Source organism: Melospiza melodia, chromosome 3 (genome assembly GCF_035770615.1).
Source record: "Melospiza melodia melodia isolate bMelMel2 chromosome 3, bMelMel2.pri, whole genome shotgun sequence".
Lineage (NCBI taxonomy): Eukaryota > Metazoa > Chordata > Aves > Passeriformes > Passerellidae > Melospiza > Melospiza melodia.
The window spans coordinates 135,837,321-135,859,707 of NC_086196.1; the positions used below are offsets into that span (position 1 = coordinate 135,837,321).

General features: G+C 42.4%; 1 protein-coding gene across 1 annotated transcript in view; it reads right to left on the bottom strand.

The window, feature by feature from the left end:
• PKHD1 (PKHD1 ciliary IPT domain containing fibrocystin/polyductin) overlaps positions 1–22,387 on the bottom strand; it is a 238,734-nt gene that overhangs the window by 180,620 nt on the left and 35,727 nt on the right. The window contains exons 29-34 of the mRNA XM_063153146.1: positions 20,702–20,897; positions 19,171–19,238; positions 15,586–17,199; positions 15,275–15,418; positions 7,235–7,418; positions 1,460–1,610 (exon numbers count right to left, since the gene is read on the bottom strand). Coding sequence (XP_063009216.1) covers positions 1,460–1,610; positions 7,235–7,418; positions 15,275–15,418; positions 15,586–17,199; positions 19,171–19,238; positions 20,702–20,897 — 2,357 coding nt within the window. The remainder of the gene's footprint in view (positions 1–1,459; positions 1,611–7,234; positions 7,419–15,274; positions 15,419–15,585; positions 17,200–19,170; positions 19,239–20,701; positions 20,898–22,387) is intronic.

A 22,387-nucleotide genomic window follows, 5' to 3' on the forward strand; every position in this document is an offset into this window, starting at 1 on the left:
ACAAGCTGTCATCCTGCCATTAGTGAGGCTGCAGGAGTTGTGACACTGCCCAGATCACAGAGAGCAGAGGAGAACATCCCTCTGTGCTGCAGCACAGGCTCTGGGGCTCTAGGGATGCCCTTATCCCATTTGGGAAGGAAAACAGGAATGTAAGGAGGAGTTACCATTTGATCTTTTACTTGCCTGGGCACTTCCCTTCAATCCTGCAGTCACCAACCAGCAATTTTTGAGGGCTGTATTTCTCCTTAGCCAACATAACTAACTATAACTAACAAGGCTGATGAGCAAATGAACCTTAATAGATAACATTCTACATCTGACATTCCTTCACAAACCAAGGAGAGGCTTAACAAAAGCAAGGAATTGTAATTTAGGATACTCCACTCCAATAGCAATATTCATGTTAGGTATATTTCCAAGTATTCAGAGACTCCCAAATAGATCAGATATATAAAACTAAATACAGAATTCAACACTAGAAATGCACGACAATTACTCTGCCAGGACAATGCAGCTACTTTTTGAGATGGCAAGTTAAATTTAAAGTCCTTAAACACAGGAAATCCCTTTGCAGATAGATTTTAAAATTACTGTGGTAGCTTTAACATTGATGCTAAGCAAATGAACTTCATTTTCCTAAACTGTGCTAAAAGACTGTTTGAAAAGTTTATTTAATATTATTTTTTTACTAAGTCAGGTGTGTAACTATCCCCACTCACACGTTCCTGTATTCAGGAGATCACCACCACATCTCAGGAGCTTCTCCTTTAGGAAAGGAGAATGAAGAAGGGATAATTAGTGTTCAAAAAATATCCAACCCCTCTAAATTTCTTCTTACAGGTGGCTAAATACCCCCTCTGCAAAACTGTGAGGACTCTAACAGGACATTTCAGATTAGCAATGACATTTTTACCTATCAAGTCTTAAAATTTATGCTGGTCCAGGATTATAGTTTTTGGTGATGAACTCTTAGCATGTATCTTCTTTTCTTGCAATACCCACAGATAGTACTGGGAACACTGTCCCGTTTTCCTTCAGCTACTGAAAAGCAGCAAAAATCAAATATAACCAAGGCTGCACTGAATGCTAAGTCTCTGCCAGAGAGCTGGAACTGTACCTCATGGCTAAAATTTCTGCTCAACAGAAAAGAACACTTTTATAAGAAAATTGAATTTATATTAAAAAAAAAAAGGAGAGAGTGTTAAAAAATACATAGATTGCTCAGAAAATAAGGTAAAGCTCATTTATGTCTCATAAAATACATGATTAGCCATAGTTAATCATTAATTCAGCTGTGCTGCATTAGAACTGCTATTCAAAGTTAGAAAGCATTTAATATTATATATTGCTGCTGCTCAGCCTAAATTGTTTTTTTTCTTGCCCCCCTTTAAATGTACACAATATTACAAATTTAATTTTAAGCTGTTTGAATCAGTCTGTAAAAAAGATTTGATTATACCTGAGTGTTCTGGCCCCAGTTTTTCCATATCTCAGTAATCTTGGCAGTAATTGGCTGATTAGCTCCCTCACACTCCATCTCTGCCTCAGTTTCCATGGTAATGTTACAGGAGCTATTATAGATGAGAACTTCATCTCTTTCCACTTTAGGGCTGAAACGAGAAGGGAGGTTAAATGGGGTGTCATCAATCTTAATGAAATGCAATTATTTTTACTCTTATTAATCATTGAAAGCCATTAGCTTGTGGCAACTCCTGGCCAACATTTGTCAAACTTTGCAAATTTCGGTAATTTTGTTTCCATTCTTTTATTGTTTATTTGTTTTTCCCCCCTTTATCTGCACACACTCAGGATGAAAACACATGCAGTAAATATCTCTCAGTGATGCTTTTCTCCTTCCCCAAACCATCACAAACGGGAACAAATGCCAGTCTAGGACCAAGGCAGGCAGATAAGTGCAGACAACAGGGAGGGAATCAGCAGTGTTGGGAGCAAAGATGGACTCCTACAAGGAGCAGGGTTGGTTTGTGTCTCCCCCCTCCCCATCTTACTCACACTTAGCAATGGGGAATGAATAACTTGCAACTCCCCTAGGGCAAGGGGAGAAATTGGAAAAACCACACAACTGGCTAACTGGTCCCTAATTCCAACTGTGAAAAAATGAGCTCATTTAGGGGTTCCAATTCCTGCTACCCAGCTGATTGCAATGATGCTTTGTTGCTAACATTGGAACATTAACTTAGTAAATTAATTAAACTTACTTAACAGCCCAGACTAAGGAGATTCGATATATGTGCCAGTTATACCAGCAGACATTTGCTCTAAAGCCTCCCCTTGCACAGGGGGAAGAAGAAATAGAAAACAGGGTGGGAGAGAAACATTTTTTCCCTTGGTTTTGCTGCTGACAGTTGCTGATTTTGGTAGTGTTTCATTGTGGGGAGATATAGGATTCAACATATGGTTTAATGGTGAGCAAAGTGTGGTGCAGGGTTAATGTTTGGACTTGATGATCCCAGAGGTCTTTTCCAACCTAATTCTGTGACTCTTGGCCATTGCTACTTGTTCCTCTCCTCCCCAGCCCACCATCAGATTCACACAGGCAAGATGTAGGAAGGCGAGGAGAAAGGAGAGGAGTTACAGCAACACAACAACTAGCAAAACAGAAATTACACAGCTTTTCTGAACAGATAAGAAAGGGCAGAGTTCACAGAGTGATTTACTCAACAAAACAGAGGATCAGATAGGCAGGATCAGGATTTTAAGAGGCCTTCAGATTCCTGAAAATCCCATATAACAGGATTTTAACAGGTAAGGTGTCTCTGGGATCAGAACCCCATAATGGTTTAAACTGGAAGGATTTTAAAGACCATCCAATTCCATCCCCCTACCATGGGCAGAGACACCTTCTACCTCCCACCTCCCACCCAGCCTGGCCTTGGACACTTCCAGGGATCCAGGGGCAGCCACAGCTTCTCTGGGCACTCTGTGCTAGGGCCTCATCACCCTCACACAGAACAATTCCTTCCTAATAACTCTCAAAAACCTGCCTTCTGTCAGTCTGAAACCATTCCCCTGTTGCTCCAAGCCCTTGTTCAAAGTCCCTCTCCAAATCTCATGGAGTTCCTTTAGGCATTGAAAGGTGTTCTAAGTTCTTCCTACAGCCTCATCTTCTCCAGGCTGAGCAATCCAAATTTTCCCAGCCTTTCCTCACAGCAGAGCTGCTCCATCCCTCTGATCATCATCATCATCATCATCATCATCATCATCATCCTCATCCTCATCATCATCCTGCTTCCTCTGGACTCACCCCAACCTCTCCATGTCCTTCCTGCACTGGGGAGCCCAAAGCTGGACCCTGTTCCAGGTGGGGTCTCATGAGAGAGGAGCAGAGGGAGTGAAGCACCTCCTTGGCCCAAAGCTCTCCCAAAACTGACCCATTTTGAAAGCCAGGACTCAGAGCTTTGTTGGGAGGGTGATGATCAGAGTGGTTTGATGAGCCTGAAGATTTAAAACTCCCCTGCTGGATGCAGCAGCTCACTCTGCAAACAAAGCCCTGCTCTGACCTGCATTTAGAAAAAACCTGTTTGCTTTGGTGCCCTTATTCGGGGTTACAGTGGTAAAGGAATCAACCACATTAGAAACAACAATACTAAAAAATAGGGGGAGAAAAGCCTTTGCAAGTTGCTGAACCCTTTTAAAAGCAAATTTTTATTTTTTTATATTTAAATAAACTTTTTCCTCTGTTGTATCAATAATCAAAAGCTAGCCTTGGGGATCTGTGCTTGCTTTTGATAGCAACACTTTGAGAATTGATCTTATCCTGTACAATAATTCAGTGGACTGGGCTGAAAAGTACTGCAAAGTACTTTTTAAAGCTGCAAGAAAAAACTGCATCTTTGAAATAACCAACAGCTTTAAAGGCAGAAGGGGGTGGTGGTCAGCTGGATGCAGGGCATGGACACAATTTCCCAAACATTCAAGTCAATACAAGGACCTTTGAGTGATTTTCACAGGTTTTTGGGGTTTTTTTTTGCAAAAAGTAAATACATTTTGCTTGCAAGAAGAACCAGTTCCTTTCTATCCTTATACAAGCACATTCTGAAACTCTCTTAACCAAATTGCAATGTTTAAAGAAAATGCAAGAAAAGGAGTGAATTATTAAATGGAATTCAGGAATGTAGCTTGACAAAAGAATTGTTAATGACAAAACTTACAACTCTTTTAAGGAATATGCTTTTGCCATTATAAGCAGATAAAGGATAGGCTGTGGTACAAACTACATAAAGAAAATATTATTTAAACCACTGAAAAACATTGTCCAGGTGGCTGCCCCAACCCTGGAAGTGTCCAAGGTGAGGTTGAGTGGGACTTGGAGCAACCTGGGATGGTGGAAAGTGCCCTTGTCTGTGGCAGGGGGTGGAATGAGATGAGACTTAAGGTCCTTTCTAACCCAAACTATTCTGTGATTCTATAAAATTAGTAAGAAAAATAGGAGAGAGTCAATGTGCACTTAAGCCAGGAATTACTTCAGTAGTTTTGTCCCCATCCTGGGACAAATGTCTTAACCTTGAACATTTGCACATAGCTAAAATTTATATATACTTTTATTATTAATAATTGTAATGATCAATATGTATTATTTCAGGAATCCTCAAAATAGTTCTTTTCTGGTGGAAACATTTAAATTTTCTGAGACTTTCTTGCAAATTCCATTAATACTTTAAAATTAAATATTTTTCTGAACTGAAATGTGGAAAAAAGTTTGCAGAAGTTCTGACATAAGTTAATTTATATTATTCAAACCTCACATTTTTTCCTTCTATTTTTTCTAAGATTCCTCAAATCAGGAAACTTTTTTGAAAACAAAAAAAACTACTTTCCCCTACTTCCCTTTAGCAAGAAATAAACTTCCCTTTAATTTAGAAATGAACTCAATAGAAAAAAAAATATCCAGACAAGTTTTAATTTTCAACTAAAATATAAGCATGAGCACAATGGGGTGAAAAGTTAAGACAATAAGAAAGATGCTGAAGAAGTGGGGAAAATGGAAAAATAGTAGGTAAACAAAGTTGATTGATTTGATTCAGAAATCTCACCCTGATAGGATTCCCAGAAGGAATAATAAACCCTGTCTCTGGAGCATTCACAGTGAAATTGGACTAAAAACCACAGTGAAAACAATAAGCCAACAGACAGTAAAAGGACTTTGTGACTTTCTGCACAGTAGCAGCCCAAACCAAGAAAAGGAGAAAGAAAATAATAGTAATAATAGTAATAATAATAGTAATAATAATAGTAATAGTAGTAGTAGTAGTAGTAGTAGTAGTAGTAATAATAATAATAATAATAATAATAATAATAATAATAATAATAATAAATAGTAGTAGTAGTATATAATTGAAGATGCATTTTTTTAATCAGTGAAGAGCAGAGCAGAGCACAATTTTGATATCCAGGAAAAAATAAGCAAAAAAGAAACACATGGAGTTGTCCTGTCCCTCTCAAGTTTGTTGGTTTTTTGGATTGGGCTTACACTGATGTGAGGAAAAGCAAAGTAAAGTTCAACCAGACAAGGGAAGGCTCCTGGAGTTTCTTGATTTGAAATAAGTCGTTCTGGGAGCAGTAGAACTGATTAAATTAATTCAATTTCACTTTTTTTCCCTTATAAGTCTCCTTACTTTTGTCTTCTTCAAAAGATCTGTCCTCTCCATTTCCTGGGATGTTACAGGACATTACCAATGCACAGTGTGGCTTTTTCCAGTTGTACAGAATTCTGCTCTCTGTCTCCTCAGCAGGAAAGTTTCTTTCTGCCTAACACTGGTTTTCTCAAAACTTGGAAGAATTTTCTTATAAAGCCCAGGCTAGATCAAATTTAAAAAACTGATGAGGAAGAAGTGACGGACCCACAGAGAGGCGTCACAACTGTGTAAACTTTTTTTTTTTTAATTAATTTTAGTTGGAAACTTCTATTTTTATATTTTTTAACAAGTTTAAAAATCTGTGGAATTCATGTCTTGCTGTCTTTGTACAGTAAATGCCAGTTGGGATTTTTTTCCCCTCAATTCAGGTTATCCAAAGCTCCTTCTGGTGAATCAACACCAAGTATGATGCAAGGACCAGGTCAGGATGAGGATCATATCTCTGCAACTTCACTGAAATACCTGGACTGTGGCCAGATGCAGCAGCCAGAAGTTTGTTCACCACGAACAGCAAATCATGGGCAGTGCATTACAATGCTGTTCTAATTATCTGTTTACTAAATAACTTCTGGAAAGTTTCATTCAGCTTGTTCCAGTATCTAAAGGGGAGTTACAAGAAGCCTGGAGAGGAACTTTTCACAAGGGTGTGGAGTGATAGGACAAGGAGAAGTGGCTCCAAATTGAAGGAGGGGAGATTTAGATTAGAGATTAGGAAGAAATTCCACCCTGTGAGGGTGGTGAAGCCCTAGCACAGGGTGCCCAGAGAAGCTGTGGCTGCTCCTGGATCCCTGGAAGTGTCCAAGGCCAGGCTGGATGGGGTTTGGAGCAACCTGGGATAGTGGAAGGTGTCCCGGCCCATGGGGCTGGAACAAGAAAACGTTTGACATCCCTTCCAAACCAAATCTTTAATCATTCACCTGTTTATTCCTTAACTCAGACATCCCACTTATCCTTAGAAGTGCTCAGCAGGAATAAATCCTCACTGCTCCATCAAAGACAAGAGTTCCAAGTTATACTCCTGGACAGCTCAGCCTTGGATTTGCAAAGCATAACCACCCTTGCACGCCCTGCTGAATTTACTCCTTGACTTTTTACTCATGAAAATGCTTGGAGAAAGGCAGAGGGGGGTGGGGAAAGAAGAAAAAAAAATAGAAGGAAAAAAAAGAGAAAACAACAGAAAAAAGAAGACTTCTGCTTTTCATAATGCCTAATCTTTTTTCCCATTGGCATCCACCAGATGTTGCTTTGGATCAGAAGATAAATATTAAAACCTAAGAAGGAACAAAGCAGGCTGTTTACGAGATGGATTTTCTGATGTCTCTCAAACACTTTAAAAAGGCAGGAGGGAAGGAGGGGGCGGCTGGAGATGCTTTGATAGGCACAGGGAATGAATTCCACTACCCAGCAGAGCTCTCTAGTGGTCTCAAGGCTAAACAGCTCTATTGGCATCAGTGTGAGAACTGAGATTTTGTTCCTTCAGTCCATCATTTGGAACAACTCTACAAAAGGTGGAAAGCCATGGGAGGATGTATTTTGTGGATGGATCCACTGGGCTGATGGAGAGACACAGCACTAACCTGGCGAGGAGTCCAGCAAAATGTCCCTGGGGCGGGGTGTCCCCACAGATGTAGAAGTAGGACACAGATCCTCTCTGCTGGGAGGTGCCCACCAGGACTTGGATGTCACACTCAATGAAGGTGGCTCTGTCCTCTTGGCAGCTGGCAGAAGAATGTGTCAGACCACAGAGAATGGCCAGAGAGGCTGCAAGACAGGAGAGAAAAAATAACCCAAAGCAGCCCAAACACCACTGACACTGAGCGCATTTTAACTGCTGAGAGATGCCATTGCAGGAGGTGTGCCTGCCTGTGGAACTAAAGTTACTTTAATGTCCTTTCCAACCCAAACCATTCCATGATCCTTGGGCTCCTGATGTGCACCCATTCCAACCAAACCATTCCATGATCCTTTGGCTCCTGACATGCACCCAAGCCTCTCTTTAGCTGCATCCTTTTTGAGGATTATTAGGTCTCCACGCAGCTCCTTCAGCCCCCTTTACTTTGTGTGAGCAAAATGTGCCCTGAGCATCCTTTGTGCCCTGAGCACCAGGATGGTCTTTGGGATCAAAGGGCTCTGTCCAGAAGGAGATGACATAGGAGATGACAAGGATTAAATACAAGCATAGACTTTTCTTCTGGGAGATCTAGAACATGGTTCACAGTTCAGAATGTGGCACAAAACTTTTACCAAGAAGATATATGTTAAGACAACTTAATACCTATCATTAGTTTGAAACCCAGAAACAGTTTTTGAGGAAACTTTGACACAGCTTGGAGGGCTCCTGGGGAACAGGTGGGAACTGGGATCTCCCACCTTGCTTTATGTAGCTGAGTATGACTTGAGATGTGGTCCAAGTCTGCCTCCATGGATGAGGTAAAAATTGTAATGGGAGCAGCTGTTTTAAGGTTTATTTAAAGAACAAGTGGTGTGAACATCTGGAAGAATTTTTTTTTTCGTGGAAAGGGTTGTTAATGCAATGCCCTGGGATGTGGTGGAGTCCCCATCCTTGGGAGGTGTCCAGGGAAGGTCTGGATGTGGCACTCAGTGCTCTAGTCTGAGTTACAAGGTGGGGATCAGTCACAGGTTGGACTCAATGATCTTGGAGGTTTTTTCCCAACCTAAGTGATTCAGTGTGATAAAAAATTAGATTTTCTTATTCTAAACCCAGGCAAAAAATGCTAAGAAAAGTTTTATGAACTGTCACTTAAGTCCAGAGTCAGCTGAAATATTTCGGTTTAGCAATTTTAGACAGGAGTCCTTTAAGCATTAAAACCATGACAGACATTAAATCTGTTTCTCTCAAAGCCCTGACTTTTGGAGAATATTCATTAATCCTGAACTAACCAAATGGTTGTAATGAACTCCTGAAAAGTTCTGTGGACAGTATAACAGACTGCACTGAAGCATCCAAGAGTATTCCTTAAGCATCAGAAATCCAATCAATGGGAATTTATCAAGAAAGGTTTTTTTCCTATTTGCTTTTGTAAGTTCCAATTTGTTCAAAAGGTGCCTTGTTTGCTGGGGAAGTGTTGTTGTTAATGCATGTCTTGTCTCCTAAGCAATCCTAAAAAATGGGGGTTGAAATTGTAAAAATATGAAAGCATTCTATTTCCTGTATTAAAATATTTAGCACATTTTGCTAAAGCTTACTATTTCATATGGGGTATTTCTGAAAAGTTTATAACTCTTTAATGTTTCAGGTATTTTTGAAATATTAAAACCTATCAGTTCATTTGCTCTGAACTTCAGAGAGAGAGAGTTTACAATTCTTCTCTATTTTTCTTCTCTGGATTTAGAATAAGAAAAATAAATTTTGCAATATACTTAATCCTTTTCCTTCCCAAAATCCAGGGGCAATTTTCTTGCTTGGCATCCAAACAGACCCAAACACAATCCCTGCCTTTAAGACCTACATCTAAGACAAGTAACAGGCAGAGAAGCCTAAAAGAATGACAGCAAGATTTTTCTTTTCTTGTCCAAAAACTCTACCTAGTGCTACTTCAGGTATTCCATGACTACAACAAAAGCCATATGTCTTTCCTGATGTTTCAAGGGGATCTTAAGCAGCATTAAATATCTGTGTTTTGACAAATAAATAGCATCCAAGAGGACTAAATCCTGCAAAGATCTTGCATTTGCAACAACCTGGAGTGGAACCAATTCATTACAGGAGGGTTTTGTTTTCTTTTGTAGTCTTGAAAAGAACATGGCAGAGTCTTCCTATGTGGAAAACCACTTGAACTCTATTTTGGGATGAATGTTGGAAATTACTCACAGAATGTCAGGACTGTTTTCCTCAAGATTTTGCTGCTGTCAAAGAACTTGCCTGGCTCCTGAAGGTCACCAGAAGGTGTTTCCTGCACAGCCCTGAGAGCTCAGCACAAGAACAGTCTGGCACTTCTGAAACAACCCCAAAATGTGGAAATTGGGTGTTTCTGCTGAGCTCCAGTGCCCTCATCCCAAAGTTATCATGCCTGTAGGAACAGGAGGCCTTGTATCCTACCAATGGCTGAAATAATTTTTAACTCAAACCAGTCAAACAAAGATATTAATTTATAAAACCTAAGTTTTAGAATATGGCTACAAAGGATTGCAAAGAGATCAGAGGAAGCAAATTCCAAGTAAACCCTACTTCATCTGTACCCCTCAGAATCAAACTTAGAATTGTTTTCTCTCTCTCAGATGAAAGGAGGGGAAAATCTCACCTCCCCACCCCACATCTCCTGTTCATCAAATGGAGATATCACTTTTAGAGGTGATGTTCTTTTCCCATTTCTTCTTTCCTTGGGGCTCTCCAAGATCCTCCTGTTTCCCTCCTCTCAGAGGTTTTAATGTCTTTATTCATTTAGGAGGAAGTCTTGGCCTTTCCCTTCCCATTCCTCCAACCATGAAACACAAATAGCCCTTGGTATTGTTGGTGCCATTATCTCCTACCAACCAGCAGCAAAAAATACCAGCTAAAGATTTCAACACACTTTTGGCACATCCTAAAAGGATATTCTGCCTGTTCTGGGACACAGTTCTTCTCCCTGCTTAATTGGTTAGTGTTCAAACCCCAGAATGAAGCTGCTTTAGGCTTTATACTCCCTATAAAGATCAAACCTGCAATCCCATTGCTGGGATGAATGCCCTCAGCTCATTACAGCTTCTCTTTTGAGATCAGACACTACGGAAGCCAAATCTCCGTGTGGCGGTGATGGCTTAGGGACTGGCTACCCCCAGCCCTGGCTTTGAGGGATACTCTGGCTTAATCCAGCATCCTGGGATGCTCAGCACAAGGGCTTTGTTCTGGGTCGCTGTTAAATAACAACTGCTGGACTTGTGATGAGGCTCAAACCTACAAGAGGCTCCAAGGGCAGCTGGGGATTGATTGAAGAACTGCCCAAGAAGTCCCAGTGCCAAAACTCACATCCCTGGTTATCCACCCCTCACAAAATGGACTGTGGAGCAGCAACATGGGCTTAGCAGGAAAGACAAAGAATTAAAAAAAGAAAAAAGTTAATAAAAGAGAAAGGAGAAAGAGACCTGTTAAGGTCATCGAGTCCAACCTTTGCCAGTGAAGAATTGCTCCCTGTGAGACATTCATTTCACAGAGACAGGTTTCAGAAGTCCCAAGAGGTGGCTTTTAAGCATCTACTCCACTGCCTGATAGATCTCACTGTCAGAACATTCCTGCCATGTAATTAATATGCTTTATTTCCTCCTCTTAACTTCAATTCTGGATTTGAAAGGTAGAAGGGACCATTTCGATCCTTTGGTTTGATCTCCACAACAACCACCAAAGGCCCTGGTTCCTCCTGAGGTCCCAACTGCCAAAATACCACAACAGAGCCTCTTCATATCTTCTGCATCTGCTCATACAAATCCCCAAATTTCCCTGGCTCTAGTCCCCGCTGCCCTGGCTCAGTGCATCTCCTTGTTAGAACCAAAACTCATTTCTCTCTCTCTTCTTGCCCCATTTAAAGAGCTCCACCAAACCACATCCTTTTAAACCAGTCTCATTTCTAGCCTCTAATCTAAATCCTCCTCCCTAAACACGCACTTTTACCAGTGGAGTCTGGTTAATGGCAGGTCCAGAACCCTCAAACAAAGATCCCAAAACTGTTACATCAAAACCCAAAGGTCAGACCTGTTATTCCAAGCATGCTGATGCAACCAGGAAAATCAGGCTCAGCTTTTACCCTCATGCATCCTCTTATCAGTTTACCTCCTTTGAAAGATGCCTTCCTTACTTTCGCCTTAATGTAAAACATAAAATCTGAGGGATTGGCTCACTGGAATAATTTTATATGGTATTTACCCTAATATCACCTTAGAGGAATAATCAGATATTTTCTCACCTGTCTCAAGCTTCATGCCAGTTTTCTCATCTTTCACAGGAGAACAACTCAGTCCCACAAATATTACCCACATGTTCTGTAAATTTAACCTGAGCTGAACAGAATCTACAACTGCATTTTCACTCATGCAGTGGCCAAGAAGCAAGAACCAGAGAGGGGGACAGCTTTCATGAGCATAGAATAATTTTGTTTGGAAAATCCCTCTAATATTGAGCCCAAACATTCTTCCAGCACTGCCAAACCCACCACTAAATCATGTCCCAAAGTGCCACATCTACATGGCTTTTGAGCCCTTCCAGGCATGGTGATGAAGCCAGTTATATCTTTACCTTTAAAGACTCATGGGTTAATTTGGGCATGTTTCTTTTGGTTTTGTTTTTGCTTGAAGGCAGTGAGGTTTTCTTAATTTTATTTCATTTTGTTAATTTTTTTTAAGCTTTAAGGCTGAAAATCAAATTTTAGCTCTATTCTGAATTGATTTTTCTGCACCTTGCAAAAGACAACAGTTTTCATAAAATAGCCTGGTCCTGCATTCCCATTCCTTGTGGTCTGGGTTGGGAATATCTCAGTAACATTCCCAGCCCTTGCCAATGATCAAACTAAAACCTTGCTGCGACCCTGCTCAGAACCCATTCCTAAGGAAAGCCCCATGAGGAAGGCTTATGGATGGATCCTGCTGAGCCTGGCAATCCCTCATCTCTTAGAAAACTTCCTGCTCAAAGGGAAAGAAGGAAAGAAGTCACATTTCCTACCTGCAGAGCCTTGCCCTGTGGACTGGATCACATGAGAGAGCCACTTGGACCAGTTGGGGATGCCCACGTGGACATCTCTAATCTGGGGCAAGCCAGACACAACATGACCCAGCTCTGAGAGCCAGGGCAGCCATTGCCACCTGACATCCCACAGTGCCAGAGGAGAGAGGGGGTTCTGCTTCACAGCCCTCGGTAACAGAAGAAATGCAGCTTAAACTCTCCACATCAGCCAGTTCAGTGAGCAGAGCAGGGAAAGGTCAGACAAATACCCACTACTGGGACACAACACTGAGGGGCTCTGGAGCACCACATACCCCCCTTTCCCATTCCTTCACAGTCCTGGAGTCTCTTTGCCACCTTTCCCATGTGGATGAGGCAGTGCAAGAAAGGTCTGAGCATTGGATGTGCCAGCACCAAGTGGCAAAATTCCCCAGGCAAAGAGCATGATGTAAACCATGAGGTGAGACTGGAGTTACTGCACTTAAACCACCCTAAATGTGGTGAGGGGCAGGGTTAAAACCTTAAATATATATTTTTAAAAAGTGCTTAAATATTAAGCATTACGTGGAAGAATATCTGGAAAGCGTCTTGCTCTGTATACAGATTCACCTATGCCAGATGTAGATATGCACAAGCTGAATACAAGTGTCTCAGAGAGCACAAAGAGCCTGACAAACACAGATTTGAGAAGCCTGCAAAAGTTTTGGGGTTTTTTTTAAGAAAAGAAAATATATATTTGTAAATATTTGATTAACAAATATTTTGCAACTCGACTGGTGAAACTGGCACGGCTGCAAAACCCGGGGCAGGAGAGAGAAGGTGAGGCAATGCTTCCTTTGCATTTCCTCTCCAGACACACAACCAGCGATCAGCATTCCCTTGCTGACATCTAGTGACAGGAACAAGCATCGTGGTCCTGGCTGTGAAATTGCTTTTCTCAGGATCCCTCTGCCACCAGCCACGCAGGGAGTTCTGAGCACAGTTTGGATCAATGTGATTAAATGTCAGTATGCTATTCTCCCTGCAATAACCAGGTTGCCTTGTTTCGTGCTTTATTTTTTTTTTTCCAATGCTCTAGCACTGTGTCTTTTTCTATTTAAAATAGCAAGCAGTTTTGTGGAGTGTGCCTGGGCCTTGTTTAAAACAAAGAAAACCGAGCTCTTTATGCCCTCTTGGTGTCTCTTTTTGAGTGCTTGTGGTTGAGTTTTAAAGCCTGTATTCTTTCTCCCTTCCATCTTTTTTTAGTATTCCTCAAAGCACTGGGGTTGGAACTGGATGACCTTTAAGGTTCCTCCAGCCAAAATCTTTCTGGGATTCTAGAGTAAATTTAGAATTTGAGAATAAGTGAGGTTGAAGAGAACACCTGGAGGCCTCTTGTCCCAACCCTTGCTCAAAAGAATATTAAATTTCACATTGGGGTGGTTTTTGGCAAATAAGTTATTCAACTTCTATTTTGGAGGCTGGATGGCTGGATATTCCACACACCTTTGAACAAACCCCTGTGAATTTACCCTGATGGACATTCTAACTTGCCATCTTTCTTTCACATCCACAAAGAATAAGAGGTCCTGGATCTCTGGTCACCTGGATACTGGATGTCTGGACAGCCTCAGAACAGCAAATATTTCTGCAGATCTCCAGATGTTCCCCAACTTCAGAGCTGTGAAGGGGCTGAAATGTTAAGCTTCTGAGTGTTGGAATTGATTGCAGAGTCCAAGCTTTGACTGCTCCTCACCTTGTCACCCAGCCCTGAATCCCACATTCAGTCATTCCTTGGACAACTCCAGGGATGGGGATTCCACCAAGGAGTCAAGCACCAAGGTGAATACTTCATGTTTAGAATTTGGGGAATGGTACACAGCTCAGAGGTGGGACTTAAAAGTCTTAAATTCTGCCTTTTACAGAGAAGCCTAATTCTGAGCCTTCAGTAGGAAAAGGAGGGAATGTATCTTGTGCCAGGAAATGCTCATTTTGAAGAGCTAGGTCCAAAATTTAGGCAGGGTTATTTCTCTCAAAGAGAGATGTGGAGGTCATCAAGTCTCTCTCCAGTTAAGGAAGATGCTGTGGTCATGATGGATGATCCCATCTTCCTCTCAAGGAAGTCAAATCCTCATCTCCAGCTTCCCAAAGGTATGAACTGGCCATGGTCTTTCATTTGTTCACCCTTCCAGTCATTTACCTTTTACCTTCTACACCTTTACCCCACTGAGGCCACCCCACCATGTAACCAAAACACAAAATGTGTGTGGCCACAGAATTAAAGAATTGTTACAGTTGGAAAAGACCTTTAAGATAATCATGTCCAACCATCATCTCACCAACACTATGTTCACCACTAAACCAGGTCCTCAAGTGCCACATTCATACATTTTTTAAACACTTTCAAGAATGATGGCTCCACCACTTCCTTGGGCACTATCTTCCAAAGCTTGAAAACACTTAATGTGAAAAAAAAATATATAATATCTAAACTGAAACTTTCCTGGTGCAACTTGAGACTATTCCCTCAGAAGAAAAGGCATTTAAGGGAGCTTAATTCATTAAGATGGTCATGATGACTAAGAGGTACTTGGGTACCCAACCCTGCAGTCCATATGCATGTTTTACATGGGGAGCTTTCCCAAGGAATAACTGCTGAGAGGAAATGTTGATGTTGTGCAAGTGTGGCCACAGGCACGTGCTGGATCTAATCCAACATCCATGGCCATGGACACAAAAACTCACCCTGACTCCATCTGTCCTCAGACTGAGTGCAAAAAACAGAAGTCACAGATTCATGGAATCATTATGGTTGGAAAAGACCTCCAAGATCCCCAAGTCCAAACTTTGTCAGTGCTATGTTAATTCCTCTCCTCTCTCCTGGGCTGCTCCTTGTTCTCCTGGGATGAGATACACCAGGACTCCCCATTTTGGGTCAAATTTTAGGGGATATTTTTATCACAATGACAGTTTCTGGGTTTTAACTGACCTGGTAGGCGTGGGGCAAGGCAGCTCAGCTCAGTCACTGTCATGTTGCCCAAGAGTTCACAGCTGGTGCCACAGACTGTGACCAAAGTCTTTCCTGGGGAAAACCCAGTTCCATGCAGGTAAACTTGTCCTCCATTCAAGCCACCTTAGAAAAGAACAGAAAATGGGATTTAAGACAGAGCCTGACAGCTAAGTCTCAACAATTATTTTTTTTTAATTCATAATTTTTGCTTTCATGACAAAAAGCCCCCATCACTGCAGTGCCTCACACAAAACCCTGTGGAGGAGCTGCAGCAACCCTCCATGACTTACCCCAGTTGTGATGTGCAGCTGTCACTGCCAGATGAGAAGTGAACGTCAGGTTGGAGGAAGCCCATCCCCTGGGAATGTCCAGGCCCAGCACAGGGTACTCGCCCACAGGGAGCAGAGGAGCTGTGCACTGCAACGTGGAGCGACTGATGGTGATGTTGCTGCAAGGAAAATCTCCAATAAACACCTGGATAATGTCCATCTCTGTGACCTGTGATACTGTCAAAGTTAAAAGGAGACCAGAGGAAACAAGTGAAAGGAAAGCTGGGGTAAATTCCTCACTGTAACTTATTGTTCCAAGGTAGTAGGATTGTCCATCTACTCTCAGACTCAGAGCCCTTGTGCCTTTCCCTGGAGGCACCGTGCACTGGATGAGCACACAGGTGATGTTGAGAATGAGGCAAGGGTGATGGTCTATGAGGACTGAAGTAATCCTCTTTCCCTTCAGAGCCAACCCAGCCAAGCTGAGCAGGCCTCCCCCATTGGTGCTGAAATCCCGTGGGTAAAACTGGTACACCCAAGGCAGGATGGTGAGAAGGCTGGATGTCCCTCTGAAACAAGCACGGCCGCTTTTCCTGCTGGCTATGGAAATGCTGTGCTCCCCTGGGGCCAGGCAGGCTGTCTGGCACGTGATGATGGTCTCGTTCCAAAAAGTCACCTTGCAGGCAGTGCTGTTGTCCACGTGTACCACGGGGCTGTCACCCTGCCATGCCAGCCTCTGTCCTTTGATTGTCATGTGGGTGGATGTCCCATTGGTCCTCCAGGTCACCAGATGTACCAGGGGTGTCCAGTGCTCCTGCAGGTGGAGTGTGCAGCCCCCAAGGCACACACTGTGGATCCCATTGACAACCACAGTGACACTGAGAGCCCGAGATGCCTCAGGTAGCCACTGAAGGTGCAAAGGGTGAGGCCTTGGAAGGACAACACAGCTGATGGAGTCATCATCAGACTTCTGGATCTCACAGGAGTAATTATCCTCCAGGCTGACCTGTACCAAATTCCTCCTGGATTTCAAAGCAACACCAGATATAGTGAGCAACATCCCACCACAGATGGATCCTTGTGATGGGAATATGGAGGTTATCTGTGGAGTTATGGTGAGGGCCTGCTGCCTTGCTGTCACCTGAGCATATCCCAGCTGCCTCTGGATGACCTGGATGGGGAAAGTCCCAGGTTCCAGGCTGTTGAGTGGAAAAGAGCACTGATAAGACATTGCAGACTGGTTGTCCCGTTGAAACTGAAGTTGACATTCAGTGTGTCCAAGCTTAGCCACAGATCCAGTGATGTTTATTCCCTGAATGCTCAAGAGCAGGCTGCCATCTCTGATTTCTGTTTCAACAGCAGTAACAAGGGGAGTCAAAGCTCTTTGGTAGTGGAAGGTGATGGTCCTATTTGCAAAGAGAGCTTGTTGAAATGACCCATTGCTGATGGTTACATTTATTCTGACAGAGATGTCATGTGAATCTTCATTAGACAAATTAACAGCTGGAGGAGTCAGGCACCAAAGTGTCTCTTCTTCCAGGTGAGTAACTGTACAGGTTTGATTGTCCATTGACACACAAACCAGGGCAGGATTTTGGCTAAAACCCACCCCAGAGATTGTGAGCAGTGTTCCACCTAGGAGAAAAGCAAAATATGGAAGAAGAGTATTACATGCAGAAGAGAAATTCATGATTATCTCTGAACCATCATTTTTAAGGTCCCTTCCAACACAAACCTTTTATGATAAAACTGATAAGCATGACAGGCTGAAGGAAAGAAATAAAACCTTTTTTTTTGGACAAGAGAGTTGGAGACAATAGCAGCCATATATCAGGATAATCCTACATGGACAAGAGGCTAAGGTAACAAGTAGTCAGAGATCTTTGTGGCAGTAAATGACTGTAGAAAGCCCCACAGAAATGGAGAAAGCTGCTGTGAAAAACCTCTGAGAGTAAACAGAGGCTGAATTCTTCCAGGAATGGGACCGTCCCTACAGGTGGGTGGGGAGGTAGTTTGTTCCCAATGCCCACAGGGAAGAAGAATGCAACTGGGAATATTCTCAAACTCAGGCAGTGCCAGATTTCATAGAATCTTCAAATGGATTGGGTTGTAAGGGGCCTTACAGATCACTTCCTTCCAACCCCCTACCATGGGCAGTGACAACTCCCACTATCCCAGGTTGCTCCAAATCCCATCCAACCTGGCCCTGGACACTTCCAGGGATCCAGGGGCAGCCACAGCTTCTCTGGGCCCCCTGTGCCAGGGCTGCACCAGCCACACTGGGAAGAGACCTCCCAAAGGCTCTGTCCATGTTCCTTTTGTTTGTAGTACTGGAACTCCCAGTGTCCTGCCTTGCTTCAACCTCTTTATCCATTAAGCCTATTCTCTTCCTTTTCCCATGATCTAGCTGAAAAAATAAGTTGGTTTATAATGAGTCTTATGATGAGGTTTCTTTTTACGTGGCCCCAAATCCTTAACCCAGATGTACACACAAGTGTTAGAGACAACAGAAGATTACAGGTAAGGGGGAAGGGATTGGTGCTTTTTGCAGGAAAGAGGTTTTAATTCAGCTTAAGCCATTCATAAAACCACAACCAAAGAGTTAATCAGTTCTTACTTAATTTTCAATTTGGCCTGAAATAAAAAAAAGGAAAAACTTGTATTATTTTTTGTAGTATGGCTTAATCTTCAAAACTGATAGGATTTGCTTTCCAAGCTCTATCCACTCTCTCATCTTTCAAGGCTTGAGCACTTCACAAACTATTGAACTAATCACATACCACAAAGTCTCTGAAATTTTGTGTCCTTAAATGTGTTGTGAGCCTGGGAGAGCAATCTGTGGAGGATCTGAGGTTGTAGCACAATAATTTCTCTGTCTTCTATAAAAGTATTTCTAAGGGCTCATGTAAAATTCACTACAGGGATTCAACTCTCCTCCACCACCAGCCAAATGACAAAATAAATCAGCCACCCCAAATCTGCTTTTGAAGATTTAAAGTAAAACTTTTCTTTTTAATTCAGCAATGTTCTGCTCAGAAACACACTTAAATTATTTCCAATGTCTAAAAGCTTAGAACGGGATTAATAAATATTTCCCTTTTGATTAAAATTAACATTGAAAAAGGGCTTTTTTATTTTGTCTTTTCAACATAACAAAAATGAACATCCCTTTTGGGATCACTTCAAATTATTGTTTGCTTCAAACCACAATTTTACTCTGCTTTCCACCTAACTTTCACATGGAAAACCTTGAAAGATGGGGGCAAAATGACTGAAAGAAACAGCACAGATGAGCCAGGTGTGGGCGTGCTGTGCTTTCCCAATGGGAACATGCAAGGATACATGAGCAAACACTTGGGGAAATCAAATTCAAAGCACAGGGAGCCCTGAGCCAGCCAACCAGATGGAGGGATGCTCACTACAATCCCACATTTCCACACAGCTGCTGTCTGCCAGAGGATGCCTGCATAATAAAGGGTCACAGATCCAAAACCCCCTCATTTAAACGGATGTGAAATGGGATGCACTTTCCATTCCTGCAGGAAAACTGTGCCCTTGATCCCTTTAACCTCCATAAGTGGCTGCAGATGTGCCAATGCTGTTTACCCAGAATGGAGCCACAACACGGCTGGATGCTGGAGATCTCAGAGAGGTACTGGATTAATGGCTCAACCCTGCAAAACACAACCAACACAGAAAGGGTGTGGGGCAGTTAGGGCTATTCTTTTAATTTTCTTTCCTGTTGTAGTGCTTTTCTTTCTTACAACTCCCAGAAAGCCAAGCACCCACCTGGCACATCCCCTTTGTTTGATGTCACAGTGACAAGACCACTCAACACCCCAAATTTTTCTATGTGGTTTAGAATCACAGAATGGTTTGGGTTGGAAGGGACCTTAAAGATCATCTCATTCCAGCCCTCCCCATCCCTGGGCAGGGACACATTTGAGCTACATCTATCACAAACACTCTCTAATCTATTGGCAACTGGTGGGCCAAATTCAGTCCAACTGAATTGCCCATCAAAGGAAGCAAAAATAAGGATTTTTTTGGCAAGCAGACCCCACTGCAGCTATGCCCAACAGAAGTGCATTGAAAAGGCATCACAGCTGCCATCTCTCCTCACACCATCCCACCAAAGAGTGGAGTAAACTGAACAAGAGGAAACCCAGACATGAGCTCCTGAAGCCCACCCAAATAAAGTTATAGCTCTATTTCTGTCCCATCTACATCTATTTTTCTTCATCACTCTGCTTTCAAAAACATCCCCTTCCCTAAAAAGACATGTGAGATAAGGGATCTTCCCAATCCTGCAATCCAGCCCACCAGAGCTCAGAGTCCTCTCCTGGGATGACCCATCCCCTTCCAATCTATCCCTGGAGATGAAGTGATGGTGCTGCTAACAGACTCCAGTACCAGGTGGGATGAATCCCTGTGTGCCATCCCACCAACCACAATTTTTCTCCTTCTGAGGTTCATTAACATTGCAAGCAGCTTAGGTTGGTTTGTGAGCAATAAAACACTCATTTCTCCCCAATATTGTAATTTCAGGATCACTCCTGCCAGCTGCCATGGCTGAAGAACAAAACTGTGTTATTTTTGAATATATTCCTATATCCCAATTTCAGTCCAGCTTTCCCCCACATTTTAATTCGTTTATATTACATTAATCTAGGCATGAACTTGAAGTGTCACCTTAGGAAATGGAAATATCATCATTTAAAAATTCTCCAAACAAAGCATTTTTGTATTGTTCAAACTACCTTTTGTTTTTCTGATGAAAAGTGTTTCTTTTCTTCTGCTGTTTTCCTACAGCAGGATTTATCTGCATTTGACCTGAATCTGCGAATACCTTTGATTGCCTGAATATGCATTTTTCATCAAATCAACTGTTTTTTGCTAAAATGTTTCTCTCCTGCCTCCTACTGATCCGAGGCAAGTTAATTGACTAGCATTAGTAGTTTGCTGACTCGGGCTCCACAGATAAATAAATGCCTTGATAATTATTCATAATTTCATACCACACTGCAGAATTCACCTTTAAGGTACAGAATTAGTGAAAAACTCAAACCTTCAGTTTCAGATTAACCCTAAAACACCAAATAAGGTGGAGAATGAAGCTTCTGAGCAAGATACACACCTGTTTGAAGTGACAGCAATGCCATTGATGAGGACAGAAATATTGTACCACCCTGCAGGCAGGGCTGGAAGTGTCACATTAACCCCATGCTCTGTCTGTGCCTGGATCTGTGGCCATAAATCACCAATTTGGACCTTGACATCTGAGCCCTGGTAGCTGGCAAACTGGGATATTCCAATGTGGAGCTCCTCACCTCCTGCAGAGAAAGGAAGGGAACTTTTTCAGTGTTTCTGGGAGGGGTTTTTTTAGCACTTGTGGCCCTTGCCTGAGGAAGAGCAGAGTCCCATCATGCCAGAGCAGGTCCAGCCATGCCCATCAGCCCAAACCCAAAATGTTGAAGACTACAGGGGTTCTGTATCCTACTGAATCTCTCCTGCATAAGGTCACCAGCTATAAGGGTTGTCTTGAGCCATCAGCACAGTGAACTTGGTTATGACCACCTATAGCCACTCTCAACAACACTTAGGATAAGATTCATGTCCCCCTACCATAAATATCTGTCCTATAAATATCTGAACCTGATAAAAACCAAATACAAGGTTTTTTGTAAAGCTCTGCAGCTCAGAGGTTCTGGGATTTATTTTTTAATCCCTGATAAACTATCTAGAGCTTCTTTTTCAGAATTATGGAGCCATGTAATAGTAATAGGAGCGGTCCACAATAAAAAAAATTTCCTTGTGTACCTAAAATCAGATGTGCTTGTCATGGTTTAACCTCAGATGGCATCTCAGCCCCACACATCTGCTAACTCCCTCCCCTGCAGTGGGATGGGGGAGAGAGTTGGAAGCATAAAAGGGAGAAAACTTGTGGGTGGAGATAAAAACAGTTTGATGCAAAGTTATAAAGTTATGTGTGCAAAGCAAAAGGAGGACTTCATTCTCTGCTTCCCATGGGCAGGCAGGGGTTCAGCCATCCCATCAGGGCTCCATCACATGGAATGGTCACTTGGGAAGACAAACACCACTCTGTCTCCCTCTTCCTCCCTTAGCTTTATAAACTGGACATGAGCAACATGGTCTGGATAATCCCTTGGGTCTGTTTGGGTCAGCTGTCCTGGCTGTGCCCCTTCCCAAATCCATGTCCACTCCCAGCCCATTCACTGGTGGGGTGAGGAACAGAAAAATCCCTGACTCTGTGTAAGCCCTGCTCAACAATGACAAAACATCTCTGTGTTATCCATACCATTTTCAGCATGAACCCAAAACACAGCCCCACACGAAAAAAATTAACTCAATTCCAGGGAAAACCAGCTCTGCTCCAAAGCATCTTATTTTTAGTAATCATGACTCCCTCTCCAATTTAGCTGCTGTGTGTCAAACTGTGTTCAAATGATAGAGGATGTTTTTCTTTATCAGTGCACAGTGCACTAACAGGAAAGGACAAAGCCAAGAGACAAGGGATTTTCATAACTTAAATTTCTTCTGAAATAGCTTAAAAAAATGAGGTGGTATCCATCAGTCCAAATAAAGGCATTTTCACTGATAGCTCTGTCTGTGGTCAGTGAAAAGAGACTTTATGCCATGATTCATCCTATTGCAAGACACAGAGAAGAGCTGTGGCAAATCCCACCACAGAACCATCTATTTATCTTCAATGACCATGCAAAACATCTAAGCATTGAGCACAGGGATGTGTTTAGGAGGTGAATCTCATCCTCCTCTCTCCTCCGAAAGGATGAAGGAGGGA